Consider the following 25,927-nt stretch of genomic DNA (forward strand, 5'->3'; position numbering starts at 1 on the left):
ACCTGCGATGTGCAGGTTACCAGGCGTCAGTCCAATTTCTTCTGCTACCCTTCATTGCAAACTGGACTTGTTGGGCCCACGAAGGCTGAAGCCTGTTGAAACGGCCGCGATCAACGTTGCGTTACAGGAGGTCCCCGTACCTTTGGATTGCATCCGCAGCGACCAGGATAGCCCTGTTATCCCTTGACGGGGCAGTGCATGAGCGCTCTTTCGAACACGGGGGAGTAGGATCTGAGATGCGGGATACGTCAAGTAATGGTTGCTCAATGTGCAAGGTATCTTGCTATTTCATTGTATAGGTAGCGCCACAAGAGCCTAGCCGACGGTGGGATATGGATTCTCTTCTCGCTTCAGTTTCCGCCTCGCGAGCTGTCGAGAAACATCTCTTTTGTGCTCTGGAACCTGTCGAATATGTCCCTATCCAGCTGTCGCACGAGGTGGGCGGCCGAATATTCTAGACGGTCCCATGTTTGCTATCTGTAGTACGGAGCTGGGGACAAGGCGCGAGGAGGGAGGTGATATCTCCACAGATCCAAAAACAAACGGAATAAATACTTGACATATTCGAGGCTATCACCTGGCAGGTCCGTCTCCATTCCTGGGTAACTCTGTCGACTCAGCTAGACTTTTCCTGTTTTGTCTCGTCAATCATGCCTCTTTTCTGCACCTCCAAAGTGAAAGCCAGCAAAAACTTCCCATATTCCTGGTACTGGGAGGGCAAGCCCCTTCGCACAGGGTACAAGCGAGGCGAGTTCATCGCTGAAGTGCGTACCGACATCTGCCCCCAACCGCGCGGTCGATTCGGTGCGGCGAGGTGCTATCCAGAGCAAAGGCACAGCTACTGCAAGCCAAGTTATCTCTGTCGCTGCATTTGCGGGAAGATTAAACCCCGACAACATTATTGCTTCTCGAGCAGTCGTCAATATCCCCAAGCGTCATATCCGTGCTGCCCGCCCGAAGGCTTGAACCAGTGCCAACAAGAGTGGTGTTATCAGCCTCGGTGCTGTCGTTGATGGAAAGTCAAGGCAAATCCGTCATCATCTGCTCTCAATTCCTGGTGTCGCGTCGTCGATTACACCGTGTGCGCTCCGGGGTATACAACGTTGTAGGAGACGTGGGGAAGCCGGTCAACCGAGGCAAGCACATCCGGAGAGTCCACATATGGCCTCGCTTCTCTCCGTTCAGAGTTTCCTGGCCTGGTCTAAGTACATATTCAATTGCAGTGTTGCTCAAGTGCTTTGCGCAATTGAAGCTTGTACCAAGGTAAAAAGGCCCTCTTGTGATTTGTTTCCGGTCGCCGGCCAGCCTCGGTTATCGATAACCGCAAGCATTCCCCGCACGGCGACTTTTTGATGATGTGATATTATTTCAAATCCGACATCAACTTGCCAGCTCAATTGCCATCTTTATATTCCCATCGATATTGGACGCTGCATCATAAGAAGCAACAGAGACTCTCACTCCACCATGTCGAAAGCAGTCTTTCTCGGCAAAGCTGAAGGTACGCCCGGCAAGGTCTACTACCCCCTCGCCCTGAAGACACTGCCCCAACCTACCCCACAGGGCTCGGAGCTGCTAGTGAAGTTATCGGCAGCGGCACTCAATCATCGCGAGGTTTTTCTGCGACAACACTTGTATCCCGGCTTGACATTTGACGTGCCTCTTGGCGCGGATGGAGTCGGCACTGTCGTCGGCGCAGGTCCCGGTGTGACGAATGCTGGGCGATGGCAAGGGAAGCGTGTCATTCTGAACCCCGGTATTGGATGGAAAGACTCTCTTGACGGACCGGAGGATCCTGCAGGCTATAAAATCATGGGAGGGACCAAGTTCTATAACAAAGGAACTTTGCAGGAGTATATCACAATTGAAGAATCAGAGGTTGAAGAAGCTCCTGAACATCTCTCAGATGCGGAAGCAGCTGCTCTACCTCTTGCGGGCTTAACAGCTTGGAGAGCTACAGTAGTCAAGGCTGGAGAGCGGAACACAGGCAAGGGAGCTGCAGTGTTGATCACAGGCATTGGCGGGGGTGTTGCGCTGTTTGCACTGCAATTTGCTGTTGCCCAGGGTGCAGACGTCTATGTGACCAGCTCCAGCGAGGAGAAGATCAAAAAGTCCCTCGAGCTAGGAGCCAAAGCAGGAGTGAGCTATAAGGAAGATGGATGGGAGAAGAAGCTTCTAGGCTTGCTTCCCAAGGGCAAAAAGAACTTTGATGCCGTTATCGACGGTGCGGGAGGCGACTCCATTGAGAAGTCGGTCAGGCTGCTCAAGGTATGGTATTACTGTATCTCGATTTGCTCTCTGAGGTCTTTATTAACAACACGCAGGCCGGTGGTGTGCTCTCCATATATGGAATGACAGTATCTCCAGTTATGCCCTTCCTGATGCAGGCCGTCCTGAAGAATATCGATGTTCGTGGTTCGACAATGGGATCTCGCAAGGAGTTCAAGGATATGGTGGATTTCGTCAAGACACACAAGGTCCGCCCTGTAGTCTCTCGCGTCGTGCAAAGTGAATTGAGCGATATCGCGGCGCTCGACGGACTGTTCCAGGACATGAAGGAAGGGAAGCAATTTGGGAAGTTGGTTCTCGAATTCGGGAAGTCTTCGGGGAGTAAGCTCTAGATCCGGGCACGCGTCTTGACCTGTCTTGTATAGCGGAATAAGTCAGCTTCGAGGTCTGAGGAATGTAGTGACATGGCTTGCTCTTTCCTCACGCCGACCAGTCGCTCTTTCCTTGCCTGTGTAGTGTGCGCCGGTATCACCACCGCGACTCGGCTCCCTCCAGTCAGTATGATCACGCCTCGAGAATCTTCATCATTCTTTAGCAATCGCGGCAGTTATTACCTTATTTTATCGAACAGCGAGTCCATTCATTGCTTCATTGTCTCCGTTCCCACGATAGTCTCCCAAGCCGCCACCATGAGTGCGGACGTCGTTGAGAGGTTCGGTCCTGGCATGTCCTTCTATCGCTCACAGATCACGCCGTCTCGGAAAAAGGCAAAGCAGGAAGAAGCCTCGCTAAGGGTGCGTTCATGCTCGGCTGGAGAGTCTCGGTTTAGGCCGGAGTCATGCTGAACTAATACGGTTATTTAGAGATATTGCGCGGCATTGAGGGACTTGACCACAACTAATCGACTCCTCGAAAGCAAGGTGAAGCGACTGTGCTCAGAGAGCTTCAAGCTCAACCTTGACGTGACGACACTTCAGCGTCACATGCATGCCTTTTACGGCGATCTCCTTGTAACATGGCAGGCCGACATCCTTACCCGTTTAGTCGAGGTTATCTACGAAAACCATGGCTGGAAAATGCCTGGGGGAGTTCTGGTTGGCGACCACAGTAACACGGACCGGGACACACTTACAAGAATCTACCTGTCGGCAGCAAAGAAGATCAAAAAGGAGACCGTGACGAAGAAGGCAGTTGGCCTCTCGGAGCAGTACTACTCCGCCCTGCAGAGGTACGATGAAGTAAGTCTTCCAGCAACACACGATTCCCTCCTCAGTCCTGACCCACCTCCTAACACGGTCAGGTCGTTCATTTACGGAGTACGGACCCTTATCGAACGGAATGTAATTTCGCACGGTGGCTCGCATCGAAGAAGTCCGCGCGGCCGGGGATGTACCACTTCTGGGGCAAACTGTTCCCAGTGTGCTATCGACGAACAGTTCAGGAGAGCTCTGAGATTTTCTGAAGCAGCCATCCGGCCTTTGTCCGGGCTATTGCGAAATAGAGCGTGGAGCATCTGGCAGAGTTGCTCTTTTGAGACGAGGATGTGAGACATGGCAGGAACAGACGAATAATCTCGAGAGGCGCTCCTCCATCGTCAGAGGCTTGAGGGAAGATACCGTTGCTGGCGGATTCCTGGTGAAGAAATGGCGGCCGCTCAATCCTTGTTTTCTTCGCTAACTCAGCTGTGGGAGTGATGATCGTGTGGTATTGCTGTCTCTGACTGGCTATGTTTCTCTTATTTTCGGTGACCGCACACTTCAGTCGACCTTTCACTTGCCCTGGTCCTATCATGCAGGAGAACAGAATGGGGCCTTTTTGATCGCATAGGTACGCCACGAAAAGGGGTATTATTTCCCTCAGCAGGCTTGTTGGGGTGCTGCTGCGAGGTTCAACGGCCGCCATTTTGAGAGCCGCTTTGAACTGTAGATTGTACATTAGAGCCTGTATCAGAGCATCTGAGAATGGAATGGAAGAAACATGCCTGTCCTGCTCATGTCCGTCATCCGCCTCTCACTATTGAAATGAACACACCGCAGAAAGGTGCAATCTTGAGGCGGGATTATGAATCATGAAAGATGAAGCCGTTGCCACCACCCACGAGCGCCATCTCCAGCACCAAGAAAACGTCGCACCGGAACAGGCCAATCAACAGGCCAAGGGCTATCAGATTGGAGTCAAGAGAGCGACTAGCAGACCTTGACTCCTGGAACTAAGTCGGAAATGTCCAAACCGTGAAGAAAAATCACAAAAGTTGAGCGCCTCCAATGTCCACGTTTTCCCGCGATGGCGATATATATCTGCCGCTAATCAAGGAACAAAATTGGCGACGACTGGTAGATACTACCACGACTAGATACTTGGGTATGGAGTAACGGGGAAAATCCGGTTCAACGATTAATCTACTTGATATTTGCCTCAGTTGGAGACCATGCTGCATACCACTACCGAGATTGGGTGCTCACGGTGTCGAGATTGGAGTCTCGGAAATTGTATACCAGGGTATTCCCCAGCCCGGTCGACTCGGATAAATTCGATGAACCGATACACCGAGTACACATCTAGATAGTACGTATCATTGAGATAAGAAGTAAAAATAGCCCAACTCAAGCTGAAGCTCGAAACTCAGATTGGGTTCTACGCACTATTTTCTCACCCGGGAGATCGATGGACTGTGGACCACGGCGTTGGATAAAGGGTGGTGTGCACTGTGGTGACTGCAGGACCTAGGTGCCAAAGAGGCAGGGCAATCCTATCCTATCCTATTCTGTCCTATTTTACCTAACCCCGTCACGCTATGCTTTAGCCTTTCTCTAGACCCCAAGGACCAACCTTGAAGGGTTGAACCAAGGAATGGTCGCGCGGTCAAAGAGGGTTTCACCGGGGGAGTACCTTGGATTTGGTTGGCTCGCGATTAGCGAAAGTTAAAGTGCTTAAGCTACCGAGCTTCAGCCTTCTGATGACCTGGTCGTGTTAGCTATAAATAAAGTCGACCGAATAAAAATTAGAGACGAGGCTCTGGGTTAAGCAACAAGATGCACGTTGGTTCATTCGATTGATTGGACGACAATCGAACTCGTTGTCGGATGGACAAACACCGGTGGTACCGTGGTGGTGGGATATGCTGGGATAGCTGAACTGAACACAGGTTCATGCTGATCCACGAGATTGCTTTTCAGCTTCAAGAGCAGTTTCTTGTTTGAGTAGAGAACGGAGTTCCGTGTTTCACTTTTGGTGAGACAATCAGGCAGTTTTGGATTAGCGTCGCCGTCGCCGAGGCAAAGAAAAGAAACGAGGGCAGAGCTCAGCAAAAACCTGGGTCGATCATTGGGAATCGAAAGTTTTATTTTTATTTCCTCGCTCTTGCCCGTGCCGACCTATGCCCCTGATTATGATTGCCCGGGTCAGTCGCGAGAAAATCACTCATTGGAGAATGCGTGACGGGCTCTTCTCGAAGTATACAACGTTGAAGACAAGATCTGTACAAGTTCAGCCTTGCCCGTAAGCTGTCAAATAGTACGTAATGATAGCACTACTGCTAGCTTGGACTCATGGCGAAGCTAGTCCGCAGTTAGTCGGCAGACATGATCGCACCCTGACATGTTGAACGGATTTTGATTTTCGACCAAATTGCCGCAAAAGAGACCGGAGGACATCGTAGGTTCCAAACCTAAGTATGATCGGCACAACGAATCGCTGTCGGAACTATCCCTGTCGAGAAGAGTCCATCACTGTAAACACAACGTGCTGACCGATCGGCTGAATTGCAGGAGCAAAAGTCGGCAAGGCGTCCCAGGCGGGCCAACCCCCCATCTCTATGTCGATCAATTATAAGGTGCAGTGACTGCATCTGGGAACGAAATGACCAACGAATAACGAACGATCGAGCCATACACTACTCCGGACTACCCCGTCGACCACCAAGGAATCAACGACAAGAATGAGCATTGCACGGACACTGCGCTGTGTGCCTTACCTCGAGCCTATTCCCCTGCAGGGCGCGAGGGATAAAGAGAAAGCTTGCCCTGAGTGGACGTGGAGGTAGGCTGTGCTCTCACGGCGCATACGATGCAAGGTGCAACATGCATTTCTCACCTTTGGACTTGGATGTCGATCAAGAAGGAAGCATGACCGATCGCCGTGAGCTGGGCGTGCAGTGATTCTGAAGAAAATAACGTTGTATGAGGAGGCTCATAACATGATGCTTGCGAGCCTGTGTGGATAAGCCCTAGCCACTGAAGACTTAGTGTGAAGGCTAAGAGGCTGAGTTGAAGATCATCCTGTGCTGAGCAACAGACGGATGTTGAGGGCTGAGATTGGCGAGGTTACTTCACGACTTTGCGTTGAAGATCCCGAGGCAGTAATGTGTAACCTCGAGGTAACCTCGCTGGAAGTCCTGACTCGATTGCCAGCTTGTTGGGTCAATTGGATTGTTCTTGCGATGGACGAATACTTCGTCTGCGATTGCCCAGCGCTGACATTGTTGCGTCGTTTGCTTGAAGGTGAGCCGGGAGGAAGTCATATTTTTAGGTTGTCTTGTGCACTCTGCCAAACACAATGTCATGCTGCGACAACTTGATGATAGGTCAACATCTTAAATCGAGAAAGACATGACGGTTGATTTATGCATCATCTGAGCGCATATAATTTCCGGGGTCCAGCAGCGGTTCATAAACTTGATCCGCAAACTGGCACCGTGCTCGTGGGAATCGGTGAAAATGATGCACAATCCTGTGGCGGTGCAGTGTTGAGGGTCTGTGGATGCTGACCGAGGATTCTCCGATTATGACATAAAATCGGCTCCAGTAGTGCAGTTGCTCAACGTTGTGAGTCTTCTCCTCGGCCCAAAGTGTTCAACTTGAGCTCTTGTTTTTCGTATACATATGTGTCGTTTGTTTCGAATACTTCTCAATACGCGATGGAACTGCGTCGTTCTGACGAGTACGGAGTATCTAGTGCCTCTTTACCCCTCACTCTCCAAGACTTCAAGCCATGGCGCCGTCATCCCCTGATTTTCATGATGCCATCGGTCTCCCAGCCGATTCGGGGCTAACTTGGCCAAGTCGTCCTTATCCACCATGAGAACCTGCAGAAATGCGGATCATGTTATGGCCGCCTCATGATGCTTCATACAGCTTCATCTTGTACAGCGGAAAAAGCGGCTCGTCGATTACTGCTCAAAGTTCTCTTTGAGTGGCTTTGAGCTTGCTAGGGTCATGGTGCTTCCATCACACTTTCGCTCAAATCCAACAGACATATGCTGGATGCTTGTTCGGGAAGCTCGTATCCATTTTTGGTCAAGTGGAGGTAGAACTGCAGCTGGAGCAAATACGCTCTGTCACGAATCACCCTTGATGTTCGTCAAAATCTTTTGGAGTAGAAGACACTGAGGTCCCGTGGGCCACTCGGAGGTTTCTATTTCCCCCTTCTCGTATTCGAGCTTCCATAAGGTTCGAAACCTCAGATTGATGCTAAAAACAAGCTGTTGGCGCTCTCTGACTTCAATTCTTTCACACGCATCAGAAAGAGCCCGTCGTCAGGTGAGAAGAATGGAAATGGAGGGTTCCGCTCGACGATTGGTCAGTTTTCCTCAATGGACAGGCTCACCCCGGCAATGACAGACTAATAGGCTACCATAGGGACAACGGTGGACAGCCCTTGATTGTTAATCTAGATTCCGGGAATGCTGTTTGGACTTTGGGACAGGGCAGTGTTGCTCAGCTTCATGGCGGACGACAACCCCTACACCTTGAGATCAGTCCACCGTCCGTACGGTAACAATGCAGCGTGACTTTCGTTGCAGTACTACCATATCTCCCCAGGTGCTACCTTAGCCTCGGTCAGTCAGAAGGATTGTTCTGCGAATGCCATCGTGCCATGTTCCGGGCGAATGAGCGCTGGTCCAAGAGAGACGGGGGATTCGAAGGAGCAGAAGATGCACCAGTGATTGGAGGTCAGTGGGGTTGCCCCACATTTGAACTGACTGTCTCCAATGAAACCAAGCGGTCCTTGCATCGCGTGGGAGCCAATGCAAGGTTTGCTATGTTTAGCATCTTAGATCCCCCGCTAAGCGACCGTCGTCTCGATCTGGTATGGAGGAAGAAAACTAGAGTTTGTACGGAAACGAGTGCTCGCATCGGAAAACTCGGAACATTAAGGGTGATAAAGACTGAAGAAGCTGGATGGCAATCATCATTGGTGAGGCGATTTGAATCTGCCATCCTGCAGATTCCCTGGGAGACTGATGACTACCGTCGTGGGAATGGGGGGACCGAGAGACTGCTGCAAATCACCGCCACAGCGTGGGTAGGCAGGGATGCATGCCATGTGAAGCCATGCTCCAAGAACAGGACCATGTAATCATATATTCTGACTGGTCGGAGAAGAAGTCGCACGCTCGCGTTTGGTTGTCAACTTGTCGTTGCCCATAATAGTAGCCTTGAACTTTGAAGAACCGTCTAGGAAGTTGGTTAAAGGTTCGTAGTTGGCTACCCAAGATCATGGTGGGGTGCTCTGTGGGAAGCAGTAGTAATCGGAAACGGAGGGGGAAGATTCGGAAGAATCCCCGTCGAACTGTTGAAGAAGCTGTCCTCGACTCTTTGGAAATCGGGAGCTCTCTCAAGGGATTGCTGCCCTCCACTACTTCGTACTAGTACCACGCGAGGAGAAGAAATTGGACGAGAGGGGACGAATGAAGGCAAATCTTGTTTCAAAATGGATGGAAAAGCTCGGAGGGCGCCCTGAAACGGTAAGAAACCCTCGTCCAAGTCGGCCAAGTCTGGTTGAAGGCTCCAAAATAATAAGAACCTCAATGGAGAGCAGCCGTTTCAAGTTGGCAGCCGCCAACCGAGTAACTACTGGAAAGGGAAAGGGGGCCTGGGAGGAGCCTGAGAATCATCGCTGCCAAGTGGGGACCAGAGCAGAACTTTTCTTCGATCGGATCAAGTTCCCAAAAGCCCTTGAACCAACAGGGCCGGCGATTGAAGAATGATGGGCGCACTTCCAGAAAATTGGAAAGAATTACTTAAGAATCGGCTAATAGTTGACAAACCCGGAGCTCCGTTATTTAGTGAGTCCACCACCATCGTCCATCTCCTGGCATCTCCGTCGCAAAGTTGATGGGTCCCGAAAGGCTCGATAGGAGACCCTCCCGGCCACGGATCCGCGGGGACCCCCATGATATCATCCGACTAAAGGCGAAAGGGAAGGAAAGGGGAGAAGAACATCAGAGTTGAGGCAACGCCTCGTCTACCTCTACTCTTCTGGGGAAAACCTGCAATGACAGGGGACCCCCCGAAGCAGTTAGCGACAAACTTACAGCACGTTTCGACTGTTACTTACTACGCCTCAGGCCACCAGATTCACACACTGCCTCCCTCTTACCCACACGATGACTCGGGATGGTTGCGATCTAGTCTTGCAGACAACAAAGCTGATGCCCAAAAGAAGCATCCTCATCTCACATTGGCACGGCGACGATAATAATAGCCGCCTCGCATTCTCCATGTCCGAGTGGTTGATTTGGGATTCTCCAGAGGGTCCACCACCGGGCGGCGTGGACCGCTTGAACGGTGTGAACTTTGGAGAACTGCCTGGCGGTTTTGTCCTAGGCTCTTCACGGCTTAGTCGCTGGCAGGAGTTGTATCCGTCTAAGAATAAATCCTTAGTCTTCGATGGGTAATGCTGATAATTCCTCGCCTTCGAAGTTCGGGGCATGACTGGAGTCCACCCGTGACCTCACGATTCACCACCGCCGTTGAACTGAGATGGAGCTCAAAGAAAAGCGCCTCCTCAACCTCGGAACCCCCAGTGACCGTTTCATGGGTGTAGGGCCGATGCGCTGCCATGGGTGTGCTGCCGGTGGTGCGGAGAATAACAGCAGTGCGCCTGGTAATTCGCTGATGGAAGAATAAATAAATAATAGGTAATCAAAAATCTCGCAATTATAGGACCGATAATTATACAGCAGCAGCACAGAAATAATAAAATACCCTATCTGATGCAGCTGTCGAGTCCGTCCTTCGAGTCACGACTACACATCCTGCTAGTAGTGAAGCCCCCGCCACACCCCGTCCAGTGCTGCGACTTTGTTGCGGCCTTAGTGCGAAATAGGGAATCACAATTATATCCTGCGCATCTCCTCTGATCCTCTGTCGCCCTGCCTTTTCTTTTTCCTTTCCTAATTTATCCATCCACCTACTTGGGCCCGTCACACTCGCTTTGGTCACCTTAAATCCTTCCACTCCTCCAACCTCACCATTGCCTCTCTCCTCATCTTTCCTCCCCTCCTCTCCCATAACCTCTCCTGTTATGGCCTCATAAGAATCACCTCGAATACCCTCGTCGTTTTTTATTCATTCGCTTACATTCGCTCGCTATTACACTCGCTTGGTTTGGCATCGAAGTAATATTACACTCGCTACGTTTGGTGTTGATCAAGAAGGATTCCTTTTCGAGAAACACAAACAACACCTGAAGAAGAAATAGCAACTTGGAATCAGTCTCACATCTCGGACGGACTCGAACAAGACCCGAAGGATATTGATCTGAACCCTCTAATATCTAATCAATACGCATATCAACGCGCTCGCTTATCGTTGAACGACCCTCGCTATTGCTTTTTGCTTACGATCCCCACGCCTCAACTCTCAAGGACGAAGAAGATTCGACCATCTTGACAGCCTTCTGCATCGACTATTCTGTTGGTTGGTGTGGGTTTCTGGACCTGCGCGTTTGTTTTGACTCTCGGCTTGCGCTGTAGAGAAACCCGTTTGTCCCGTGAACGGTACAACTGAAACGATCACCAAATCGCGCTTCTCGTTACCATCAGCGTCTCTTCTCGTCAGCTACGCCTGTCAAGCCCTCTCCTGTCTCAGTTTATTGGCAAGGGTGGAGCTTTCGCTGGCTTAATCTTCCAATACTCTACCTGCTGTCGACAGCCCTCTCCGAAGTTCGATCTGGACCCAACTGGCGTGGAGCCTTGTCTCGGTTGAGGACACCACTTGGTAAAGACTCCAGGAAAAAAATCTCCAAATTGTGCCTTTTCTGGTTCGTTAAGGTTGGTGCGCAGAGTTCTTTTCCCTTTGCCGCTGACGGCTCAGCGGTGGTGCCTTGCATCCGCTCCCCTTCGCATCTCCTTTCATTTAACCCTCCTTGCTTTGCCGAAGTCGTGCCTTGAATGACGGGGGCCTCGGGCAAGATTGGAGCCAGATGGCCGTCATGCAATTGTCAAATTTCCCCCTGTGATGGTCGTCATTTAGGGTTTGGCCTTTGTTATTGACATTGTTTTCCGTGTAGGCCGTCTCGTCAGTCGCTTCCAGTCCGCAAGAAATTCGCATATTAGCCTTTTGAGATCCCCAGTGGCAGGCTTGATCTTTTATTTACTCTGGTAAGACTTGACGGTCCATGCAGCGACCCGATTTCCTCGTCTCTGGGAGGTTCTTGCTCACAAAGCGGGTAGTTCATTATCCGACGCGTATTCTGTCTTGAATCCTGTCGACTGGAACAGCAGTGAAACTCATTATTGCGCTTTAAGACGGAGGAAATAAGAACAGAACGATTTCAGACTCTTTGTCCCTGTTCGGCTCATAATTCTGCTCGTTTTCTGAGACCCCGCCACGGACGTCCACTCCTGCCTGCCGGGTCTGACCACGATCAGAGTCTATATTTCGCCTTCAGATGGAAATTGGCCTCCTATAGGTGCCTTGGAATTATCTATCGACAGCGTGGCTGTATCTGGGCCTCGTCCTGCAACCATCCACACCTACTTTCCGTCTCGATCGTTGGGCACTGGCCGTCGATTTCCAATCTTCATTTCCACCTTTTTACTGCGCCTGGCGCTCGCTTCGTCTTGTCACTCGTTTTGTCTCGGAGAGCTCTCTGCGGCTTTTCCGGCGTCTCTCGTTTTCCCTGAATAAATTCACTGTCGTTCGCTTTTTTCGGCTGTTGTGTTTCGTTGCAGGTTCTGCAACACCTTCAAGCTGGCTTACTCGAAGACCCACGGTGTTTTGGTAAGTTCATGCGCGCATTTTGTTTCTCCCCGGATGCCCAATTGCCTGCATCCTTTTTTTCCTCCCTACCTTCCCCGGTCGGGATTCAAATTATGATTCTTGCTCTGTATTGCTCATGGCAGGCATCGTCTATTCTTCTCGTCCGAAGCTCCTTGCTAGACTCATCCGTACTAAGACTTTTTTGTTTCATAGTTCGATTTGGATTTCCAATCGCCGTTAATATTGGACGAGACATTGGATTTTTCGGATCCTGAGGAGTCCCAATTTTTCAGCGCGCTTTCAGACGGCCTCTTGGCCAAGTCTGAACCCATTCTGCCTATGTCCGCTTTCCAGAAACCCCAACAAGCGGCCTTGCTCGGTGAGTCCCCCGACGAGACAACTCAGCTCGTTTAATCCTTTGTCTCACGTGGATGCGGTTACTGACGATTATTTAGATTGTGATTCTACCCAGTCTCTGCAGGATGGTGCCTCGTTTTCTACTTACAGTCATCACCCCTATGTGTCGACTCCTCTTGTTCCCTCCCCAATGGCCGACCATGTGAGTCAGATGTCGGATTGTGTTCCATATATGCCGAAGCAGGAATACGCCAGCTCCTACGAGGAAGAACAGTCTCCCATGATCAGCGTGGACCACCGTCAGCTGCCAGAGGTTGTTTCATACTCGCCTCAGAGAGGGTCCGAAGGCACGAGGGTCTTTGTGCAAATCCAGTCTCCCTACGACCTCCACACATCGCCCTACGTCCGACTGTACATTGTCTTTGGTTCAAAGAAGTGCGAGTGCAACCCACACTTTCTGGGATTCCAGGACTCTTGTTTTCAATATGCCCTTTCAGTCGACACTCCGGCATTCATGTCAACTGGGTCACCTTCCCTGGCAGTGCCTCTTCAGGTCTCCATGGACAGTCAGAACGAATGCCCTTCCGCAACTCTCCAAGTTGGCGTCTATACATACGAGCATGCCGGACAACAATCGCCCTCGGATGAAAATCGGAAACGACGAATCTCCTCCTTCTCTTCCGATTCCCTCAACCGACCGATCAAGCGAGCCTCTACTCTTCCGGTGCAAATAAAGGAGGAGCCAGCGACGTATGCACCGCCGTATTCGCCGTACCTCCAACCCCTTCCTCCTATGAGTGGGTATGCTCCTTACCACGCGAGCTCTTCACCTAGGGTGGAGCCTGCACAGTATACGACTGCACCAGCACACCCACAGCGCGCTATCCGCGCTCCATCCCCAATGACTCCTTCGTGGGGCCAGTCGTATCTCTCGGTACCACACGAGCAGAAGACAGGTGGATATACAGTTGCCCAAAGCATGTACCAGCCTAAGCCATCCTCTCCAGCACGATTCTCAAACCCTCCTCTCATTCGGACTTCCACTCTTCAACACACCAGTAGTATGGTACAGACTCAGTCCTTCAACCCATACGCGATGTATCCGTCCAAGGCGGTTCTCAAACTCAATGGCGACCTGGACAACATGGCATTGAACTGGACACCCGAGGAAGTAGAGGCTAAGCGCCGTCTGGTCCAATTCACCCGTGCGCAGAGTGGCAGCACAATTCACACTGACTTCAAACCCGTCACCCCTGAAGAGCGCGCTCCAAACAGCATCTGCATTAGCTGTATCTACTGGGACAGCCAAGATGAATGTTTCGTCACGAGTGTTGATACAATCTACCTTCTCGAGTCGCTTGTCGGCGTTCGCTTTACCGTGGAAGAGAAGAATCGCATCCGCCGTAACCTGGAGGGGTTCCGTCCGCTTACTGTGTCCAAATCCAAGGCGGACAGTGAAGAATTCTTCAAAGTCATCATGGGATTTCCCGCCCCAAAGCCGAGGAACATTGAGAAGGATGTCAAGGTCTTCCCATGGAAAATACTCAGTCACGCCCTGAAAAAGATCATCGGGAAATACGTGAGTTTCGTTCCGGCCTTGTCCGCTCTTTCACCCTTGCTAACGTTCTTGACCAGTCTGCCAGCTACTCATCCACCGCCGGGGCCCTGCCTACTCCTATTGGGTCTAACTATCCGAGTACCGGTCCTGCATCTGACTCTGGGACTGAGGCGATGAATGCAGCCTCTCCTCAATCTGTCTCCGAGGGCACACCGTCGAGCAGCTATCACCCCAGCATGGTACCTCCAGCGTATTCCCCTCCGACTGAAGCCGACGGGCCTGTACGAACGATCTTGCCTGCTGTCAGCCACCCATACTCGACGATGCCCGCACCTTATGGCTACCCAGCCGTCTGCCACCAAGGTCAGCTTGCACAAACAGCCCCCGTCACCCGGGCCTGGGACGTCAACTCTCTTGCCCCACCTTCAACCGCCAGCGGGAACCCCAGCAGCTACTACATGGCTCCGATGAACTACACCCTCCCAGGACCTCCTCACGGACACTGAAGAGACGTCGTCCTTGCTTTTTTTTTTTTTTTGATTTATTGCATCGTCAGGCGTTATTTGATCATGCATATTTTGCGTCCATTCACACTTCAACGTCACTCCTTTACCTGATACCATGGCGCACGGTTTTAATGTCTTGCATACGAGGACTTCTCATCCGGCTATGGTTCTGCCTCATGATTACTTGGAACGATTCACGTCTCTCCTTAATTACTCTCACGTCTTGATGTCCCCCGATTTTCTGGATTTTTTTTCTTTTGCTTTGCACGTCGACATGATGCATCATACATGATCTGTTGTCCATTCCTTCAAACTTTGCATTATACACGGGGCATTGGGATACCATTCCTTTTACGAAATATGTACAACAATATGGCATGGGTTGGCGCTGCTGTCTTTCCTTACTATCTAGCAGGTCTGGGATATGATACCCCTTCTGGGATCGATATAATTTTGGGTTGCAAAAGTGTGAAAACGCATTGTTGGGCTTGCGATACCTCGGTTTTTTTTGCTTTATTTTTTTCTGTTGTCTTTATGCATTTTTTTTTTTTGCTCATATATTGGAGTTGCCAGACAGGGCGTGCTCATGTCGGGAACCCTCTCTGCATAGCTTGGGCGTTGTCTACTAGCTGTTAACCGTTTTGTTCCTGCCAATTAGGCAGCTCTACCGAGCTCGAGGTGTTTCTCCGAATAATGGTGAACTAGTACTATATGCTTGACCTTGCCATAATAATAGTGATCTGACTTATTGCCTGACGCAAGCTCCTCACTTCTCTCATGTCCCCTCCGTGAGTCCCGTCAATTAGGGCCGGTATCGGTGGAGATACAAGAGCTTATCTTATCGCCACCTTGCCCGCAGTCAGGTGACCGCGGTAAGGACGTTTTTTATTATTGATGCGGGCTGCGAAGGGACCGTGACTCAAAGCCCCCAGCGACCCCCTTCCATTCCTCCATTCCCTGGCTGCAGTGGTCACGCCCTTGAGTCACTCTCCCTTGATATAACCTCTCGGAGTCTCCTTCCCTCTCTTCCTCCACTCCATCCTCCCTTTCCCCCCCTAGACATACTATTTCCCCTCCTTCCCCACCCCCGCCTCCCACCATGGAGCATATCAAAGCTACCTTCGCCAAAGCGAAGCAGGAAAAGCGCGCCGCTCTGGTCGCGTACGTTACTGCTGGATTCCCCACCATCGAAGAATCAGTAGATGTTCTCATTGGACTGGAGAATGGAGGTGCCGGTAAGTCACTGCTGTCAGATTCGTCAATTGACTCAATTGAGTGCAAAATTGCCTCTTGCCCTCTCTCGAAGCTGTATTTGCGTGCTAACACTGTCCGATCAATTGCAGATATCATTGAACTCGGTGTTCCCTTCACAGACCCCATTGCCGATGGACCGACTATTCAAACAGCCAACACCAAGGCGCTCGCCAACGGCGTCACCGTCACCTCCGTCCTCGAGATGGTTCGCTCAGCAAGAAACCGCGGCCTCAAAGCGCCTCTCCTATTGATGGGCTACTATAACCCAATGCTGCGTTATGGTGAGGAGCGTATGCTCAAGGACTGCAAGGAGGTTGGTGTCAATGGCTTCATCATGGTCGATCTTCCCCCGGAGGAGGCCGTTCGCTTCCGAGATCTCTGCACAAGCAACGGGTATGTTCAGACCCCATGATTGTCTGATTTCTGGCACCCCGCATATGCTGATAATGGGCTGATAGTTTGTCTTACGTTCCCCTCATCGCTCCCGCCACATCCGAGTCTCGCATGAAGCTCCTCTGCAAGATTGCCGATTCGTTCATATACGTGGTATCAAGAATGGGTGTCACAGGTGCCACAGGAAAGCTCAGCTCAAATCTTCCCGAGCTTCTTTCACGCGTACACAAGCTTTCTGGAAATGTGCCTACGGCGTTGGGGTTCGGTGTCAGCACCCGCGAGCACTTCCTTAACGTTCAAGAACTTTCCGAGGGTGTTGTTATCGGTAGTCAGATCATCACTGTCCTGGGCGAAGCTCCTGCTGGCCAGGCAGCTCAGGCTGCGGAGGATTATCTGTCGAGTGTCACTGGTCGCAGACTGGAGAGGGATACTGCAGGAGCCTTGACTCGCGAGGTCAACGTGCTAGAACCTGTTTTGAAGATCGAGCAGCCCCCAATGTCACAGCCCACAGATGTCATTACAGAGAAAGACACGCCCTCTGGCCCTGGGTTGGGAGATCAGCTTGAAGCTCTGAATGGATCTGGAGACCCTGCTGCGTTGCCTGCTCGCTTCGGCGAGTTCGGCGGTCAGTATGTCCCGGAGTCCTTGATGGATTGCTTAGCCGAATTAGAGCGTGGATTCGATCATGCTCTCAACGATCCCACCTTTTGGGAGGAGTACCGTTCATACTATCCCTACATGGGGCGGCCTAGCAGCCTTCATCTCGCAAACCGCCTGACCGAACACGTCGGTGGTGCCAACATCTGGTTGAAGCGCGAAGATCTCAACCACACTGGAAGTCACAAAATCAACAACGCTCTTGGTCAGATCCTTCTTGCCCGGCGCCTGGGTAAGACCAGGATCATTGCTGAGACCGGCGCGGGTCAGCACGGTGTCGCCACTGCTACCGTCTGTGCCAAGTTTGGCATGAAGTGTGTTGTCTACATGGGTGCAGAGGATGTCCGCCGCCAGGCGCTGAACGTTTTCCGCATGAAGCTCCTTGGTGCCTCAGTGGTTGCTGTTGACGCCGGTAGCCGTACCCTGCGAGACGCCGTGAACGAGGCGATGCGCGCTTGGGTTGTCGACCTTGACACTACCCACTACATCATCGGCTCTGCCATCGGCCCCCACCCCTTCCCAACAATTGTGCGTACCTTCCAATCCGTAATCGGCCAAGAGACCAAGCAGCAAATGCAAGAACAAATCGGCAAGCTTCCCGACGCCGTAGTCGCCTGCGTCGGCGGCGGCAGCAACGCCGTCGGCAGCTTCTACCCCTTCTCCAAGGACCTGTCCGTGAAGCTGCTCGGTGTCGAAGCCGGCGGCGACGGTATTGACACAAACCGCCACTCCGCCACTCTCTCCGGCGGCTCCAAGGGCGTCCTCCACGGCGTCCGCACCTACGTCCTGCAGGACGAGCACGGTCAGATCTCCGATACACACTCCATCTCTGCCGGTCTTGACTATCCCGCCGTCGGCCCAGAGCTGAGCAACTGGAAGGACAGCGACCGCGCACGCTTCATCGCCGCTACGGATGCCCAGGCCCTCTCTGCCTTCCGCACCATGTCCCAGACCGAGGGAATCATCCCTGCGCTCGAGTCATCCCACGCTATCTGGGGTGCCATTGAACTTGCCAAGTCCCTGGGTAAGGGTAAGGATATCGTCCTTACCGTCAGCGGTAGAGGTGACAAGGACGTTGAGAGCGTTGCCGAGTCACTTCCCAAGCTCGGGCCGCAGATTGGCTGGGATCTGCGGTTCTAGATCTCCTTTTACCACGAAGTACACGTATAGATTTTCGGTCTGACTTATAAACGGATTCTCCCTTGTCAAAGGCGAGAAGAGGGAAATGGTGATATAGAGTTGGGTTCAACTCCGTCGCTACTTTTGCTCAGGCCTTTTTAACAGGTAGATGTGATTTCGGATTTTTGAGTATAATTTACTAAAAGCGAGTCTTGTCTTGTTATGTAACTGGCTGGGTAGAATTGAATTTCAATGCAATACAGTACTTCTCCCTCTCATCCTAGCTCTAAAATGTTCTTGTCGCTCACCGGCAGCGAATGGGCCTGGTTGAGACGAACCTGGCTAGGGTAGTTGTCCTATTCGGTCACAAAAAGGGTTCTGCTTTTGAAACATAGAATGAATGAGTAAATAGATCCAGGCTGATGCTGTCTTTCGTATATGCATGTGCAGCTGAAAGTATAACTCGGATGTCCATAGTAAATGTGAAACATAATAAAGAACAGCAAACGTCAAGACGCAAATGTGGTATGATGACACTAGTAAACAAGCAGAGGTAGGAAAACAAGTAGTAGTAGTAGGGTACGATAGCATGTAAGGTAGGTAGGTAGGTAAGCGCGCCAAACACGGAAAGATCATTCATTCAAATCAGTCCAACCTCCCCCCTCAAATTCCACTTCCTCAGTAGTTAGGCTCTATCATTCAAATCGAGATCACTGAACACTTCAAAAACCCGGGAGCGGCCATCTAAGTCTCAATCAAGTCCCCCGTCTGCTCCTGCGTCTGATCGGGCACGTTGTCGCGGGTATCCTTGTTCGGGATCTTACGCGCAGATCGCGCGTAGAACTCGTCGAGGACGCGCTTGGGGATACGGTTGAGGAGTTCCTTGGGGTAGATGCGGAGGAGGTTCCAGGCGATGTCGAGGGATTCGAAGATTGTGCGGGACTCGTAGGCGGACTGGTTGATGAAGGTGCGTTCGAACTTGTCGAGGAATTCTAGGGAGAGCTTATCCTCTGAGGAGAGAGCTTCTTCTCCGACGACGGCCTTCATGGCGGCTTTTTGGGAGATAATATGTCAGTACAGTGAGCTAATCGAGGAATAGGGGACAGGGGCTTACCGGCATCTCGTCCGATGGCATATTTAGCGTAGAGCTGGTTGGATACGTCGGAGTGGTCTTTGCGAGTACGGCCCTCACCAATGGCGGACTTCATCAGACGGGATAGAGAGGGTAAGACGTTAATTGGGGGGTAGATGCCCTTGTTATCGAGACCACGATCCACGAAGATCTGTCCTTCCGTAATGTATCCAGTTAAATCGGGAATGGGATGCGTAATATCTAGTCCAAGGTTAGTCGTAGTAATCTCAAGTGAAGTAGTGTTAGCGTACCATCGTTAGGCATGGTCAAAATGGGAATCTGAGTGATGGACCCATTGCGGCCCTGTACTCGTCCGGCACGTTCATAAATGGTGGACAAGTCAGTGTACATGTAACCGGGATAACCACGACGACCGGGCACTTCTTCTCGGGCCGCCGAGACTTCACGAAGAGCGTCACAGTAAGCTGACAGATCAGTCATGATAACCAGAACGTGCTTCTCCAGTTGGTAGGCGTAATATTCGGCTGTAGTCAAAGCCAGACGAGGAGTAATGATACGTTCAATGCTGTAAGTGGCTCGTCAGTCACTTTAATATTCCGCGCAAGCTTATAACTGGAACTTACGTAGGGTCGTTGGCCAAGTTCAGGAAGAGCGTCACTCGCTCCATACTTCCGTTCTCCTCGAAGTCGCGGGTGAAGAATCGACTGGTCTCCATGTTAACACCCATGGCAGCGAAGACAATTGAGAAGTTCTCCTCGTGGCCGTCGTGGACGTCCTTCGTCGGCTTGCCGACCAGACTAGCCTGGCGACAAATCTGAGCCGCAATCTCGTTGTGGGGGAGACCGGAGGCGGAGAAAATGGGGATCTTCTGCCCACGGGCAATGGAGTTCATCGTGTCGATAGCGGAGATACCGGTCGAAATCATTTCTTCGGGGTACACCTGCGGACACTACGTCAGCGCCAGTAGTACCGGACAACAGGAACCGGATGTGCATACTCTTGAGTACGGATTGATGGGTTGACCGTTGATATCCAAGTAGTCCTCTGCCAGCACCTTGGGTCCCTTGTCAATCGCGCGACCGGAACCATCGAAGATACGACCCAGCATGTCCTCAGAGACACCGAGCTTCAAGCTGTGGTTGGTGAACTCGACTTTGGTCTAGACCAGCAGCGGAAGGTCAGTAAAGCCCCCAAGTTGAAATCTATACCTGTGATTCTGCAACTAGTTATCGTACCTTCTTAACATCAATTCCTGGTGTACCTTCGAACACCTAGTATATGCCCGCAACCCGCACGTCAGTACTCCGCCAAGATAACAAGCTTAACAGCTCCGACTATGGTACTCCGCACCTGGACGATGGCTCGGCTTCCTGTTATCAAGGGCTAAAGTTAGCTATGCAACTTCTCATACGCCAAAGAGCAGGCTCTGAGCAAGAAAATCATACCTCTAGCTTCCAAAACCTGACCCGACCGCTCAGTTCCATCGGGGAGGGTCAAGGAGACGATCTCGTTGTAGCGGGGAAATTTGACCTAGTTGAAAAGACCGTTAGAACAGAAAATCATCGTAGAGAGCGCCGAATATAACTGAGAGCTCGGGAAGCTCCTGACTGAGAGGTACGGACATTGTCGAGGAAGACGAGGGGACCGTTGATGCCTCCGATTGTATTGTATCGGATGCGAGGTTGGACGGAGGTCATTCGGGGGTCGATGATGTCGGCCATGGCTGTAGAGAACCGGAGGGCGCACCAATAAGAGACGTATGGAATGAGAAGAGAGGACAGGAAAGGGCGAGTAGCAAGAGGGAGCTCAGCGTCGGGGAGATCGAGCTGGCTGGTCGGTCGTTCCACTGGTCGATTTGGCGGAGCTGGAGGAGACACGTGATATCATTGGCATCATCGGACAGAGCTACGTTCAACTTCCAAAACTACAACGCGAGCTTCTCGTCATTTCGTCTCATTCGTGATAAGATCAATATTATCATACGTATTCAGAATTTCATATCAGAAGAGTGTAATAAGATAAGTAGCCATCCCGCCCCGTTTGTGCGCCAGCCAGATCATCATTGTCGTCATAGCACCTGCAATGCAGCATTTAACTAGTCTACCCTCGCCGTTGACAGTTTCTTTGGCGTCGTCAGATTGTTGGAAAGCCGGATATGCGTCTTGTTCTTCGCCTTCTTCTTTAGCTTCTTCCGTGCGACCATGACTGGGACAGAAGAATGTGTGACAAGATAGTTGGAAAATGATCCCAGTAGGACACTATCGCGGGTCAATTTCCGACTGTCGTTCGAGTTGTAGGTGGATGAACATACCCTTTTAGTGCACTCCGTCCTCTAGCCCCGACGATAACGAGTGTAGGCTCAAGCCCATCAATCTATAAAGAGGTTACTAAGGTGAAACTGGTGCGTAGCATAAGAGGGACTCACAGCTTCCGTGATCATATGTTTAGGACTTTTGCAGTGGATAACTTCCACGGCAATCCGAACCTGCAGGAGCGTTTTTCGCAGGAGTCGAACGCAGGTTTGAGAGATGATCTGAACAGCATGGGACCGTTCAGCTTCCGCCTTGGACATTGCCCGAGCATCTACTGAGCCGGGCCTGCTATCGGTCCCTGACCCTAGGCGATTGAAAAGAGCTCGAGGTAGGTTCGGGTTGGCGGCTTCGTTCTGAGATTTCTGAGCGGTTTCAGCCGTTTGAGATCCCACGACCGCGGCAACGTCCTGCGTTGCTTTGGCGCCTTCGCCGATTTGGGTGCCGGTTTCCTCATGCATGGCAAAAACCGCAAACATGGTGTCACCATCACGCAGGATGGTTCCAATTGTCCACTCCAGCGCGTAGACAGACTCTTCACTAAGATCCGTGGTAACTAGATATTTTCGTTGCCGCCGTCGACCTCCTTCGGCATCTTCTTGTAAGTTGGCGTAGTCCCCACGAATGATAGTGCGTATGGATCGGTTGCGAACAGAGTTGTCAACACTCGACATCTGAATGCTAAGCTGCTGGGCTCGTTTAATATCGCTCAACTCCGCCTCATCGTCAGAGCCAAAGGGTGTGTTGATAACCGAAGGAGGATCAAAATTGGTCTGCAGTTGAACCTCAGGAGTCTTCGGCATCGGGCCTGTCTTTCCAGAATGTATCAGTTCCGGACTGTCGTGTTTAGGTTGCTCGGCGTCTACATGTCCATCCGTCAGCAAGGGAACGAACCTAGGGGAGAGGTTCACAAACCTGTCTCGTCTGAAGCAGGTTTTGAATCCTCTGCTGTATCCCCTCCGCTGGAAGAATCGCGATCGGAAACTTTCTTTCGGCCTCGCTTTAGGTCTTCACTAGTATTTTCAGAACTAGTTTCGTCGTCGCTCGAAGACAGCTCTTCTTCGTCGCTGGTCTCAGACCGGTTATTGTCACTGTCGTACAATCGCTCATCTCCAGACGCAGAAGCTCTAGCATCGGTTTCTGAAGAACCGCGACGAACTGGGGGAGGATTAAGATTTTTCTCTTCAACCGGTTCGGGTTTGCTCTCTTTCTTATCATCAACCGCCGGTTTAGATGTCTCACGCACGGAACTGCGAAGGTTGGAATTCGGTACACGGCGAGCGGGCGAGCCGGATTGTGCTCTACGGGCAGCAGAGGGAAGGTGCGAGTCTAGAGATGCACCCCTCTTTGAGTTGTTCCGACTCCAATCCCGTCCTCTGGAAAAACCCGGCAAGCCGACCTTGAGGTCAAGTCCTGACATCACCGCTGCCATTGCGCCCTTTCCGAGCGCTCTTGGCGCCTTTTCTTGTCCCTGCGCGCCGAGGCGCCTCGAGCCATTTGCGCTTGGTGGCATATCAACTCCGGAGTCCCAACGAATACTTGGTCGTCTTGCTTCAGGGGGGTTATTTTTCGTATCAGCGCTCTTTCCCTTGTTGGATGCTGGCGGATCAGGACGCTTGAGGGGAGGTGGGGCGGTTTTGAGGTTGGTGTACGGTGGCTTGGGAGTCGTGACGGGCGTAGTTGACGGTGTCGTAGAGGTCGAGGATGATGGTGTTTCATTGGACTCATTTGCCCCCGGCGTTGATGATGGAGAGGTATCTGGGTAGCCGCGTCCAGCGGGCGGAGTCACGCCAACACCAATGCCCGCAATGGAACCATGCCGTGGGGCCATATACCCGGGAGAGGGAGTCGTGGCGGTATCAAGAATACTTCGTCTTGGGGGTGCGTAGGCCGAGCTTCTGTTGCGACTTGCGGACGGGCTGCGTTGCTGCTCTGCAGCGAGTTCGAGACGTTCTTCCTCTAGCGCAGCGGCCAGGGAGCCGGCTCGTCTACCGCCGGGCAGCATTTTTGTGGGTGGCGCCGCCCACGGCTGGTGGTAATAGGTGGAGAACCGGGCTCAGCGAAAGGAGGAGTGCTGGAATGTGGAGAGCTGTTGAGGGATGACGATTAGTTTCCACTGCAACACACGGTTGACGGTTCAACTGTAGAAAAAGCTGAAGAACTCTTCTTTACCTAAAGTTCAGATGACTGTCCAGCAAGGTGGGGGGTGATGGAGGTATTGTTATATGCCCGAGGTCTGGGCAAGCAGCTAGGCTGTTGGACTAAGACAAGTAGCTTGGCTGCTGAGGAGCTGAAAAGAGGGTTCCGGAGCGCTTCTCCACGTGCAGAGTTGTCAACGACGACGATCTAGACCGGTGTCGAAAGGTGATCCCAGTCGCCGCGATGGATGGAAGCCCGAGTTCCTTTGTTTCTGTGGCTTTGGTCGGGTTTAGCTTTGCACCCGAGGGTAGAGCGTGGTTCGACGGAGCCCACGGTCAACTCTGTGTGAAGCCAGTCGAGTCAAAGCCGCGGCAATAATGTTTATTCCCTGTCGATGACGGCAAGAATTACCCTGCTCGGCAAGGAAGAAGCCGCCGTCGCAATTAAATAGTAAAGAGGTGATGCTTGACTGAGTATTGGGGAAGGGGATGGGAAGTCAACAATCTATTAAGCAGCGGAGGAGCTGGTGGAGGAGCTTTACTCCAGATTTGATCAGCAGGATTAAATCATCCTAAATCATCGCGGGGATGCGAAGCTCTCACAAGGACACAGAGTGGACAGAACGGGCTCTGCTTCGCCTTTTCAACCCTCGGCATGCGGGGTATAGCAGAGAGGCCGCCCATGATTTACCGTCGCTCCTTGCGTTTGCTCGCTAGCTCACGAAGATCAGCTTCAAGGAGGTTACCAGCGGACCAGAGGTGGCCTCAATTGTTGGACAGAAGGTGTCACTGCAGCTCCTTTCCTCAGTCGATCAATAGTTGCGATGCATTAGGAATGACGCACAGGAGATCTCCAATCAATGCGGCTTCAGACACCTGGACTGGGCTGAATGGGGATTCTGATTCTTTCGATCTGTCGTGTGATGCGCCTGTGGCTGGACTGAGAGCACTTGAGGTATTTGTATCACCAGTCGCATCAATGCATCTCCAACCCAGAGCTTCCGCTGCAAATCCCGCGTAAAAAGAACATGCTAGGCGTATGCATTCTTCCTCGTTCTCTATTTAGTGCCCTAACGTAGCTACAGTGCAGATGCAGCCGGTATCCCAAAACGCCAATTCCAAACAATACAGTCAACGATACCCCAATTCTCATTAATCATGTTGCCCATGCCACGGCGTTCTATGTCTTTGTCTTGGACTTCGTCTTCTTCGAGCTCCGCCGCGCAGCAGTGGCTTGGAACGCCTCCTCCGGTGGCTCATCTGTTGCCACCCGCTTTTTCCCAGAAGGGTTATACTTCGCTTCTAGCCGGTCGAAGAACGACTCAGCACGAGATGCCTGCCGCTGCTGGATCAAAGCCGCCAAATCGCTGTTGTCCATCGCGCTGGTACTTTCTTTCTTGCCCTTCTGGGCCCCCGCTTTTGACCCCTTCCCCTCTTTCTCTTTCTCCAGCTTCTTCGCTAGCTTCTCGGCCTCCTTTGCCTCTTTTTGAGCTCGCCTCCATCGCTGCTCCCGCTTCTTCTCCGGCTCCTCTGTGTACTTTCCATATGCCTCGACCCTCTCCTCCGCAATGGCCTTGTCAATTATCGCACGGAACCGAATGTCGTCGTCGAGAACGTTGGACAGCATCACTGATTCGTAAACCCGATCTAGATCGCCCTTGTAGGTGTCAAAAGCAGCAAGCACATCCCTCTCCTCCTCGACTGATCCCTGATAATCCTTTTTAAACTTCTCGAGCGCGTTCGTGTCGATCGCTGCGGAGAATTGCTCCCGGTAAAAGTCCACCCAGTCAAAGTCATCATCGAGGTCGACCGCTTCGGCGGTGCTACCGGTATTGTCAAAACGTTGTCGTCGTCGGGGATCGGACAGGATTGCATAGGCGAAGGCAATTTTCTGAAATTGTTGGTTCGCTTCCTCTCTAGTTTCGGCAGGGGCCTTGTCTTTGGTTTGTCAGATGAACGTAAACACCTTTTCAGACATGGACATCAATGTAGATAGCGTACCGGGATGATGCTTCAAAGCCTGCTTTCTGTAGGCCGACTTGATCTGCTCAGGCGTCGCATCTTGTTCGACACCGAGGATGTCATAGAGATCCGTCGCGGCGGGCGGCTGATCGGGAACTTCGGCCGTCTTTTCGCCTCGCGGAGCCATGGTAATCAGGAGGTTTGAATGGGCGCTTCGTCGAGGATAAGGGGATGTGTTCAGTTGATGTTAGTGAAGCTACGGGCGGGAAGACGCGTTGAGACGCGACCAGAGCTCAGTGCCGAAAAGCTCTTTGGTTGCCTAATTGAGCTTAGTCTCTCCATTTCAAGCTGTCGCGCAGCGAGACT

General features: G+C 51.8%; 7 protein-coding genes across 7 annotated transcripts; 4 read left to right on the forward strand and 3 right to left on the reverse strand.

Annotated features, from left to right (window-relative positions):
* Positions 1–1,467: 1,467 nt before the first annotated feature.
* On the forward strand, positions 1,468–3,776 carry BJX68DRAFT_254777 (putative alcohol dehydrogenase; the record flags this gene model as incomplete). The annotated part of the gene is made up of 5 exons (XM_071042931.1): positions 1,468–2,268; positions 2,325–2,610; positions 2,902–3,023; positions 3,093–3,545; positions 3,666–3,776. The coding sequence occupies 5 exons, from the start codon at positions 1,468–1,470 to the stop codon at positions 3,774–3,776; spliced, it is 1,773 nt and encodes a 590-aa protein (XP_070900062.1).
* Positions 3,777–7,926: 4,150 nt separating this feature from the next.
* On the forward strand, positions 7,927–8,842 carry BJX68DRAFT_68071 (uncharacterized protein). Its single transcript, XM_071049597.1, has one exon. The coding sequence runs from the start codon at positions 8,104–8,106 to the stop codon at positions 8,584–8,586; it is 483 nt and encodes a 160-aa protein (XP_070900063.1). The 5' UTR covers positions 7,927–8,103; the 3' UTR covers positions 8,587–8,842.
* A 3,920-nt stretch (positions 8,843–12,762) lies between these two features.
* medA (transcriptional regulator medA) lies at positions 12,763–14,636 on the forward strand (the record flags this gene model as incomplete). Its single annotated transcript, XM_071045388.1, has 2 exons — positions 12,763–14,151; positions 14,208–14,636. 2 exons carry the CDS (start codon positions 12,763–12,765, stop codon positions 14,634–14,636), a joined length of 1,818 nt encoding a protein of 605 aa, XP_070900064.1.
* Positions 14,637–15,735: 1,099 nt separating this feature from the next.
* Positions 15,736–18,080, forward strand: trpB (tryptophan synthase TRP5; the record flags this gene model as incomplete). Its single annotated transcript, XM_071045389.1, has 3 exons — positions 15,736–15,871; positions 15,980–16,283; positions 16,349–18,080. 3 exons carry the CDS (start codon positions 15,736–15,738, stop codon positions 18,078–18,080), a joined length of 2,172 nt encoding a protein of 723 aa, XP_070900065.1.
* Positions 18,081–18,803: 723 nt separating this feature from the next.
* On the reverse strand, positions 18,804–20,873 carry BJX68DRAFT_266054 (H(+)-transporting V1 sector ATPase subunit B; the record flags this gene model as incomplete). The annotated part of the gene is made up of 9 exons (XM_071045390.1): positions 18,804–19,111; positions 19,174–19,392; positions 19,443–19,717; positions 19,776–20,092; positions 20,150–20,311; positions 20,388–20,423; positions 20,503–20,522; positions 20,598–20,682; positions 20,775–20,873. The coding sequence occupies 9 exons, from the start codon at positions 20,871–20,873 to the stop codon at positions 18,804–18,806; spliced, it is 1,521 nt and encodes a 506-aa protein (XP_070900066.1).
* A 374-nt stretch (positions 20,874–21,247) lies between these two features.
* Positions 21,248–23,466, reverse strand: BJX68DRAFT_254782 (universal stress protein family domain protein; the record flags this gene model as incomplete). Its single annotated transcript, XM_071042932.1, has 4 exons — positions 21,248–21,410; positions 21,464–21,525; positions 21,578–22,323; positions 22,377–23,466. The coding sequence occupies 4 exons, from the start codon at positions 23,464–23,466 to the stop codon at positions 21,248–21,250; spliced, it is 2,061 nt and encodes a 686-aa protein (XP_070900067.1).
* A 1,313-nt stretch (positions 23,467–24,779) lies between these two features.
* BJX68DRAFT_266056 (DnaJ domain protein) lies at positions 24,780–25,748 on the reverse strand (the record flags this gene model as incomplete). Its single annotated transcript, XM_071045391.1, has 2 exons — positions 24,780–25,537; positions 25,601–25,748. 2 exons carry the CDS (start codon positions 25,746–25,748, stop codon positions 24,780–24,782), a joined length of 906 nt encoding a protein of 301 aa, XP_070900068.1.
* Positions 25,749–25,927: the final 179 nt, after the last annotated feature.

Source organism: Aspergillus pseudodeflectus, assembly GCF_044049435.1.
Source record: "Aspergillus pseudodeflectus strain CBS 756.74 chromosome Unknown BJX68scaffold_17, whole genome shotgun sequence".
NCBI lineage: Eukaryota > Fungi > Ascomycota > Eurotiomycetes > Eurotiales > Aspergillaceae > Aspergillus > Aspergillus pseudodeflectus.

Bases quoted from the DNA above. Each gene is read 5' to 3' on its own strand.
- BJX68DRAFT_68071 (XM_071049597.1), top strand. From the start codon at position 8,104: ATGTTCCGGGCGAATGAGCGCTGGTCCAAGAGAGACGGGGGATTCGAA.